Source organism: Thunnus maccoyii, chromosome 4, assembly GCF_910596095.1.
Source record: "Thunnus maccoyii chromosome 4, fThuMac1.1, whole genome shotgun sequence".
NCBI lineage: Eukaryota > Metazoa > Chordata > Actinopteri > Scombriformes > Scombridae > Thunnus > Thunnus maccoyii.
This window is the reverse complement of record NC_056536.1, coordinates 17,548,645-17,558,787: the sequence shown is the minus strand read 5'-3', so window position 1 is coordinate 17,558,787 and position 10,143 is coordinate 17,548,645. Positions and strand designations below refer to the sequence as shown.

Here is a 10,143-nt window from a genome sequence, read left to right as displayed (position 1 = left end):
AGGAAAAGACACACATTGTCAATTTCCCAAACAAGTCCTGACTTTTGCATAAGCGTGTGCATTAACATAGAGTATTAATTTGGGCCACAGCTCTCTGTAAATCCTGAACTGTCTGTGCAGAGTGCAAACATAAATCCTGCAGCTCTGAGCCAATGAAATGCCATCCGAAAGGATACAATTTGGAGATGACTTTAAGTGTTTTTTTAATCAGGAGAAATATGTTTTTGCATGATATATATAGCATTAAAATAAAATAATTCAGCAGCATAAAACAAACACGGTTTTTGAAATATTTTTATGTAATATGTAATGTACATGATTTACAATAAGTGTTGACAGCTGAATGTATATGAATATTAAAGCCTGAAAAATAACTAATAAATAGTTTTACTGCTTTTTACAGCTGATATAAAACAGAATCGTTAAATATTAATATAAAGACGTGTAGCTATAATTGTATTTAAAGGCCTTTCAGTCAGTTTGGGAGAGATTGCAGGTTTCAATCCTATGTTTTAAAAATGTGAACTTTTTTGTTTTTACATTTTGGTTTTGCATTGCGACTTTAATATTCAATAATATAACAACATATGGCGATATGTTTAAAAAAAAGTGCTCAAAGTGGACGATAACGGTGATGGAAAAGCAACTGGTGTCCGCATAAACACACCGGAGAATCATTTTCAGAGAACAAATCAAATAAAAAGCGCATTTTCACTTAACCTATACATAATTGTGGCTCTATAGTCTCTGGATCCCATATTCAGATCACTTTTGCTAATGAAAAGTGAATAAGATAATCATAACTCAATCTAGTGACTGTCTGAGCCCCTGGTGACACACTGAATGGAGGAAAATGACTGTAATTTCTAAGGTCCTCAACGATGCAGCAAATAGGCTGATGAAATATTTCTCAGCGAGGCGTTATGATGACATAAAGTATTGCGGGCAAGTTTACCCGGGCCATCATTTCCTGTGTGATGTGATGTTGAAGTCTGCAGTGGGGTATCAGGGTGTTGATCCAAGCTGCTTGAAATGTTTGCCAGCACTGACAGTAAATCATTTTAACATGTCTGATGGAGTTTTAAAATCTAGTTTTATGTAAATTCATTTAACTCTGCCTCTCTATTACACGCACACGCACACACACACACACACACACACACACACACACACACACACACACACACACACACACACACATATACACAGTGAGAGAGAGAGAGAGACGCACACACACACAAAGAAAAGACATGGTGCATCTGCTCCCTAGAGTGAACGGATGGGAGAGAGATTTACGGATTTATGACACACCCACTGCTGGTCAATGCGAGAGAGCCTCTCTGTCTCTGGAAAATAGCAGCGTGACCCCTGTTTCAACTCTCAGCCTTTATGCAGCTGCCATGGCTGCCGTTTAAACACACTACACCATAACAATGCTCCAGCCCCGGACCCTTCATTACAAACCAAAGTGGTTGAAGAAGACACTCACCTGAGACGAGTGGAAAAAATGTGTAACCTGGTGCGCCATAATAAAAAAAAAAACAGGCCATAAACTAACGCCACCGTCAGAACAGCTGGTGATTTTTGTTTCGTAGTTGCTCTTGTTCAAACATTTCGGTGGCTGTTTGTGTAAAGTTTTTACATCTTCCAAGAGAGGGTCCCTCGCCTGAGGTGCTCATAAATCACAGCGAGCCCGCAGCGGTGCAATGTGAGCTGAAGATCATGTGTGATTCAACAGTCGCAAGTCAGAAAAGAAACCAGTTAGGGCTGAGTAAGTGCTGAGGAATTTAAACAACTGAACTTCAAACACATAAAATACACCATATTCCTGCAAGGTGGTGAGGTTAAGAATAACTACCGCCTTCCCAGAGATACTCTACAGATTCAGCTGAAAGCAAAGAGCTGCGTGAAAATGAAAATCAAGAGAGTTTATTCTAAACTTTAAAGATTGGCATTCATTCATAAAGGATGACGCCATTAGTCAGGGAAGTTATTGTTATTTTTTTTACATTTATTTTGATCTCCTGACAGGTAAGATTATATAACTTTGAAGTTAATGGATTTAATGAACTATTGGCTTGCTTATGAGAGTACAGAAAGGTAAACGTGTTAAGTATACGTTCCGCACTTTTTTTTTAAATCCTTAAATACGATGATGATAAATATAAGTGTAAATATTAAGAAAAGTTTCCGTTGTGGAGAAAAAACTGCGCATAAGTCCAAAGTTAATTAACAGAACACGTGACAGTGCCTGATTCATGACTGCTTAACTGCATGAGCTTTTTAAACAATCATTTCAAACCAAGTCTTGTTTATTCCCATAATAAATCCAGTGAGGCCTTATATAGGCGTTTTAGTTAAATCCCTGATAAAGCAAAGTCAACAAGTCAAGAAAATGTCCGCTAATTATGCTTCGTGTTGTACTTTACGCAAAGCTTCAGTCACAAGAGCTCAAACAAAAAGGGACACCCCGTCATTGTTAACTGCAATTGGAGCTGCTGCACCTGTAGCCTCGGATATATGAGGAGGAAGCTGAATTATCACACACAAATGACAGACACTGAGATCACTGTCAGTGTCAGCTGTGAACACATGCTGTCACGTATTCTACAGTCCACAAACGAAACACCAAACTTATTGCAAAGTGGTTAAAATAAGTATCAAGTTAAGGTTGCTTGCGATAATATAAGATTTCCCAAATAACAGAAAACTATTTCATTGAAGACATATCTAAAGGTTTGTAACATCTTCAATAGTTATCTTTATATATACATAATCTTAATGATTTTTGGAGCATTCTGCAGCAAGAATCAATTTGTCATCAATACGCTATTTGGGTTAAATTCTGTCCCACATGAGGGAGAATTACCTTGTGTATAAAATGAAAGTTTTAGTGAAGTCTCTGTGGAAAGTTTGCAAGGTTTTCCTGACTACAAGCTTAAAGGTCCCTGTCCATTAACTAATCACAGCGACCAAACTGTCCCAGTACTGTCAGAAAACACCTAAAACTGGCAGCTTCCTTTTGAACGGAAGTGCTGACCTGAGGCCAGTTGCTCTCTTAAGTCACACAGAAGTCATGTGACCGCACCAACTATTTTTACTGCCTTCTGTGTTTTTTTTTTTTGGAGACTTTAAGGAACGTAACTGATCCCTGGAAAATAGGACATTTTTATACTTTGGTTCTAATTTTAACAACCATTTAATTGTACCAGTTACAATAGTATAAAACCCCAAAGTGCCTGTACAATATATATGTAAAGTAGTTCTTATTTTCCCGGACAAGTTTGTAAAATCTAATCAACACACATAATCAGAATAACGCTTCATAATCTGTCAGAATATTGCAATTTATGTTGTCACTTCAGTAACTCGTGGGAAAGTTGACACGAATCTTTGCCAGTTGAGTTTGGACAGATCAAATCACAAGACGCTGTTAAGAAGGGCGCATGTTTGCAAGTCCTGCAGGTCTCCTGGATCTGAAGGACTGTCCGAGAGTTCAACACTGTCCTGGGTCACTCTGATTAACAAAAGGAGCAACACATTCAGTGATGCCCCGCCGCAGGCCTCTCTATAGGCACAACGTAGAAAAATCCACAAAGAAAGCCGAGGCCAAGGGGGGACCAGCGAGGGCGCACACAGAAGGTACACGTATAGAGAAGGAGTCAGGTCACAGGGTTGGAGAGGTCGGCCATCCAGACTGAAATGAGCCTAATGGGACAGAAAATGTGTCCTCGAGGTGAACTCGGCCTTCTCCCACTTCGCCCCCAAACTTCAATAAAGTACCTTTTCAGCCTCGCGACATGGAGGCGACAGGGCCGAGAAAGGGATTGGAGGGATGCTGCGACTGTGGCGAGCACATTAATTTCTCTAATCTGTCCGGCAACATAAAGGCTTCTGGATTCATTTTTCAGCGCCGTCTCAACACTATTCTAGTGCCTTTATAAAGCCCCCATCCAAAAGCAAATTTTAACCGCTTTGGTCCAGTTTAAGTGGTTCACTTAAGTCCACTTAAACTCTCACATTTCGGGAGGATGGTATAGGATATGGTCTGGTACAGAATATTTGGTGCGATGAAAACTGGCTGTTGTCAGAGCTGTTTTCCAGAACTGAACACAAAGCTCTGTAGTGAAAGATTGATGATGGAGAATACCTCTTCCTTTTGTGCTCTCTTGCCCCCCACCAGGCAAGGCATTTTATAAGGCCTATTCATGTCACAATTTCAATAATCTATCAAATTCTTGCGCGTCTTTGGGTTTAAGTCATGTTTAAACTTCTGCACAGATCTGTCCAAGAAAAACTACAAAAAAAAAAATGAATGCATCTTTGTGAGAAAGAAAAAAAAATCTGGAGACATTTCAGTTGAGAGTTGCAGTTTGAGCGATATTTTATCATATTGTTTCATCAGTCCAGCAGGTCTACAGTCGTAAACAGTCCTGCAGTGTGTTGGTCCTCTTGCCAGATGAAAAGCGGGGCGATGACGTTGCAGTGAGACGAGCTTAGCGCCGTTTTTTGAAATTGTAGGGGTTTTTTTTGTATTCTCGCGAGCTGCTGCACACTCTGGAGGCAAGCTGCCCGGTGGGGGAGACAGCAGGTAAATAATGTGGCAAAGTGTTTACACAAGCAAAAAGTCAAATAGTGAATGAACACACAAGAAAACATCAACATCCCTCCTTATAGGCCAAGCTACTGATAACAAAGGTCAGCTACTCCATCACCATCCTCACTGTAACGAAAACCACATGACGCATTATATTGAATCTATCTGCAATTCACGACTTTATTTTATTTCTTATGTTTTTTTGTAGGCTATTTTTATTTTATTTTTTTTTTACATTTGAAAATTCAGTCGCATGGCGCAGTGTACTATAGAAAAAGCAGGGCAACTACTTAGTTTACAAAATCAATAAGAATATTTTCACAACAATCTATAATCTCTAACACATGGCAAATGTCCTCTAAATTAATCGCATGCAGCTTTGTTTTTTTTTTTTTCAAGTCAGAGCGAAGGAAGTGGAGAGCTTCACTGGCAGAGGCAGTGCAGTGTGTAGTGGAGAGGAGAGGAGGGCCTCAGTGGCTTGTCTTTAGCGTTAATTGAATGCCCTTCAGACTGATGAGGTTGCACACAATGCACAGCGCACACAATTTCATTTTCAGATTTTTTAGAAATAACTTCAGTCCATTATGAGGGAGGCTTTAAACACTCACAACATTCACACACAGGACTATCTGTTTTTATCAAGGTGTGTACACAGTGCTAAATTAAAGACGCAGAAAATGAGCTTTGAAGACACAGTGATTCTTGTTTTCCCTTCATGAAATGTTCAAATATTCACACATCTGTACACTTTTAAAGATAATCCCTCCATACAGCCAAAACAATAGCAAACCTCATCTTGCCTAAAATGAAGTTCGACCAAACGTATATAAAACTAGTAGACACTCACTGTTTTATTGACCAATATGATTACAAGTACACTAAACTCCGTTTATTGTATATCACAATAATCTGCTTTTTAACGGTCTAAACACAACATCAACACCACAAAACTAAATTGTAAATCAAAATCCTGTTTCTGAAATACACGAGGTAATTCACACATTGTTATTATCCTAAACATACAAGTTCAAGATCAATGGTGTGTTCCAGCTTTTTTATACCAAAAATAACTATTATTATATTGATTTCCTTCCAGTGTTGTTTGAAATAAATAGATTGTGCATTTCACCTTGGGCAGCAGGGCAAAAGAATGGCCCACAATAACACTTTGATAAAATGTATATTTTTTTCTACTTTTTTTCTCCTTCATTCAAAACATTTTTTTTAATAAAAAACATCATTTTAATTGAGCTTCAAATAAATTAAACCCTGTGTCACGTAAAAATAATTCATCGGTATTCGCAGTAATCCATGCTATATAACATGCATTTTATATAACTTTGGACTTAAAGGAAACCGCACAAGATAGCTACGAAAACAAAATATATAATTGTTCTATAAATAACCAGTTCTTTTTCTACCCCCAATCTTGGTTCGTGGTTTATAACCTGGTAATATCCTCGCCATGTTGCGCTCCGGTGAGTTCGTCGGAGGCACCAGTGTTAGTGGCCGAGGCAGCGGCAACAGCGCCGGCTGCTGAGCTTGTGTTGGACCCGGAGGAGGAGGAGGAGGATCTCACTTTGGTGTTCGGGAGCCTGTGATCCTTTTTCCATTTCATCCTGCGGTTTTGAAACCAGATTTTAATCTGTCGCTCGGAGAGAACCAGGGTGTGGGCGATCTCGATGCGCCTCCGCCGAGTTAAATACCGGTTATAGTGGAATTCCTTCTCCAATTCTAAGACTTGCTGCCGGGTGTATGCTGTCCTAGACCGCTTGGGCTCCGTCCCATTGTAACCCTGGTTCACTGGAAAAAAAGGGAGAAGTGGAGAGAAAGGGAGAGACAGAGAAGGGAGGAAAGGAGGGGTAAACAAGAATGGCCTCAACTGAGATATGGCTAGAAAGATTTATTGGATATGAATGTTTAGCTGTTTGAGAAATTTAAATGGGAAGTTAAGAACTTCTCAGCGTAATGAGAGGACACTCACATCCAACTATGAGCTAAATTATTAATGCAAGATTACAAAGCTCAGTTTTTTTTCTTATTCATTTCTCCCCCTCTCTCTATCGCGCAATACATAACAGCAGAAGCCACATGGTGATACGGCTGCCCTGAGTATACCTCGGCTATAAAATTTATGGTGGGTGTAATTACCAATGCCGAGTCGTAAATCCGCCTCAATTGTGCCATTTCAAAGGCTTCCCTGCTATCGGAGCAGGGGCTGGCAACGAGATGGGAGTCAGAGGGACTGATAAAGGGAGGGAAAGGGAGAGAGGAGCATGAGGAGTGCAGGGAACATAAACACACAAGTTGCCTACCAGTGCTGACGTGAATTTTCTTCATCCACGGGTACACCACGGGCTGCTTGGAAGAGGCTGTGCTGTTTGGATGCTCCGGGGTAGCTTGGTTGCAGGCGGAGGCTGCGGCCGGTGGGGTGGCGGGGGACATGGACAACTGTGGGGTTTCACATGAAGCAGGTTGCCCTTTCCCTATCAGCAGGTGCGCAGAATGGGGTATTCCATGTCCCCTTGGCGTGTCAGGTTCAGGGATGCTTGCACAGTTATACTGGCGGTCTTGGTAGCTCGCCCGCGGAGGATATAACTCCTGATGGTGATGCTGGTAGCCAGAGTCCCTTGCGCGGCTGTAATATTCTGGACTATGCTCAGGGATGTAGTTATTTTGCGAATATTCCTCGCATGGAGGAAATTTCGGATCAATGTAGTTAGACTCCATCAAATACGAGCTCATGATCATTAATTTCTGGAGTGGAAAATAATTTTTCTAGCTTTGTCGTTTTTCTGCTCCATAAAGCCCTCCTACTTGCGAGCAGCCCTGTAAAGTTACTTTTACCACGTGACCCACTGGTCCAATCGCAGAGTAAGAGGTAGTTCCCGGATAAGGAACCAGAGGTATTTAGCATACCTACAGTCGCCATTGTGGGCACAAATCTCTCTCTCCCCCACTCTCTCTCTTTCTCTCTCCCTCTCTCTCTCTCTGGTTGTGTTACCAAGGCAATTGATCTTGGGGACAAAACTAGTAGCTAGTTGCTGACCAAGGAAAAAATAAAACAGGCAAAATCCACTGGTCTCAATTATTCAAAGGGACAATAGGCGATTCACCAAGGATAAGGTACAACAAAAGCAAACCAATCATTTTGTTAGCCTGTAAGCCTTATATAAAAGCTATCTGCTAATTAATGAAGGCAGCAGCACTTCACCTGTGAAACAGATTACAGTCCATTCATACACTTAAGAATCAGGGCTGCATAAGCTTCGTAAGGTGTTGATTCCAAAAAAAGCATTTCAGCAATAATATTTAAAAGGTGTGTTGTGAATCTAACTGTCAGAGAGGATTGAAGTGGTGAGAAGCTCTGCAGGTGTGTGATTTCTGAAAATAGGCTATAATGATCATTTATAATGTTAAAGAAATGTAGACAAGAAGAGTCAAACTAAACAATCGCCTTTCATTCAACGATGAGATATCTGCCTACTTTAAAATGATATCACTTTTTATTCCAGGTTGTGCCTTAAAAAGCTCAGCTGCACCTTTTAATTTATTCTTAGTAAGGGTAATATTACAAACAGGACAGATATGAGTAAAGCTGTCAGGCTTTGGGAGGCCGATTATGTTGTAAAAGCAGCAAAAATCTGGTACCAAAGGTCTCTGTATAATAATAAAATGATATTAAAGAAAAGTCATGGCAGTCCTAGTCTTTTGCACAAAAATGTAAAAGTACATTAAATGTTCCGCATTGTTTAATCTTTAATAACAACTTCTTCTCCTGAAAGATACAAATACACATCAAAAGTCTTCTACATGTATCCAATTTCATTATGAGCGCTGTGATGTCAACAAACAAACAGCAACAAACAAGCAGAGAACTGTCATAAACCACAAAGCTGTGAAACTCTACAATCATGATATCATACACCAGAAAACAGAGGAACAGCCAACAGAGGAGACCAACAAAACGCTACCAATGTGACCAATGTGACATCACAGACCAACCAACACAGCCAGGAATGCCCCTGTGTCATAAACCAGAGCATCATTATGATGTCAAAGACCAGTCAGCAGTGAAACTACACTGTTATGATGTCACAACAGACCCAAAAGCAGGGACCAGAGAGCAGCAGAGCACTTTAACTGCTGACTCAACTGCAGTGGGCGAGTGTTTTGCCAAAGAGAAGTTAGATTCAGTTGTTGCAGACTATAGTGTAAGAGCCTTTTGGAGCAGCTGTACAACCTCAAATCTGAAACTGAAGGTCAGTCCTGCTTAGAGATGCCTTGTTTGTAGATTTGCAAACAACAGTAACAAGCAAAACAAACACAACTAGATTCAAACCAATGTTCAAATATTGAAATTCAACACTATTAGTGGATTTTGACAAACATATCACTCTTAACCGTGTTCTTTCCACCTCCTCATCACACTCTCTCCTTCAACACAGTTTGCATTTTCTTTGGAAAATCCTCGTTTTGTACTTGCCAGAAATGTTATGACCTTTGTTATGGTTGTTATGACCGCTATGTAAATCAATTGAATCTCTGTGGACTATCACTGCTCTCTGACTAGCAGACGAGAGGAGCATCTGCACAAATGAAACATGCACAGACACAAATGCAACTGATTTATACACAAACATGTTTACAATAACATCCATATAAATGCTTCAAACTGCAAGTCCCACTTATCCACAAATCATAATAAAATAAATATTACAAAAGCATTTCAGTCTAGGTGGTATTTGGAAAACTAAGGCTGACCATCAGCCACATTACTGGGCGTCTGCTGTTATCTGATACTCCCTCACTGTATAAACTTGTCATGTGCATTAGACTAGCTACTCTTATCTCAGAGCCAGCTGGAGTCAGAGAGAGAGACAGAGAAAGAGAGAGAGAGAGGTTAACTCATAATAGCTTAGCAGTCTCCAGATTATATTTTTATCATTTTTTATTTATTTTTTTATTGCTATGTTAGTTGTGGGGGCAGCAACAGCCAGTATAATAATAATAATAATAATAATAATAATAATAATAATAATAATAATAATAATAATAATAATAATAATAATAATAATAATAATAATAATAACGTTGAATATAAATCTGAACAGAAGCACACAAGTCAATCTGTTGGTCAAAGTAGCAAACTGCAAGTTAACGGATGCCTCTATTTTCACAGTAATAATTACATAATATGCTTAAAAACGACGTGAAATGGCATATTTCTGGCTGTCCTGTTTGTACAGAATGCGCACGACATTTCTATTACCCCTAGCGAGGATGTTAGAGGCGTTTTATAGCGCAATAAAAGCCGTAAATCAGTCACTTTGAAACGACCCCTGGTTCCTAACGTGTTTTACAGGGTCTGACACAGTAGTAGCCGCACACTGCACACATGGCTTTACTCTCTGTGGCCTACCTACACAATCCATGGCTGTCTGGACTATGAATACACTCTGTGACAATGTTAGGCTATTTCATCGCTTTACTGCCTGGATGTAGACTGAACGCCTGTGTATGCAATATCAAGAAAAGAAAAAAAA

At 39.8% G+C, this 10,143-nt stretch overlaps 1 protein-coding gene across 1 annotated transcript; it reads right to left on the bottom strand.

Moving 5' to 3' along the window:
* Positions 1–5,424: 5,424 nt before the first annotated feature.
* On the bottom strand, positions 5,425–9,589 carry hoxc4a (homeobox C4a). Its single transcript, XM_042408395.1, has 2 exons — positions 6,913–9,589; positions 5,425–6,400 (listed from the first exon to the last, which is right to left on the bottom strand). Exons 1-2 carry the CDS (start codon positions 7,346–7,348, stop codon positions 6,039–6,041), a joined length of 798 nt encoding a protein of 265 aa, XP_042264329.1. The 5' UTR covers positions 7,349–9,589; the 3' UTR covers positions 5,425–6,038.
* Positions 9,590–10,143: the final 554 nt, after the last annotated feature.

What these genes read in the sequence shown, in the direction of transcription:
- hoxc4a (XM_042408395.1), bottom strand. Translation starts at nt 7,348, where the DNA reads ATGATCATGAGCTCGTATTTGATGGAGTCTAACTACATTGATCCGAAA. An exon ending in GAAAATTCACGTCAGCACTG is followed by an intron (nt 6,401 to 6,912) that starts GTAGGCAACTTG and finishes CTTTTTTTCCAG; the next exon opens with TGAACCAGGGTTACAATGGG.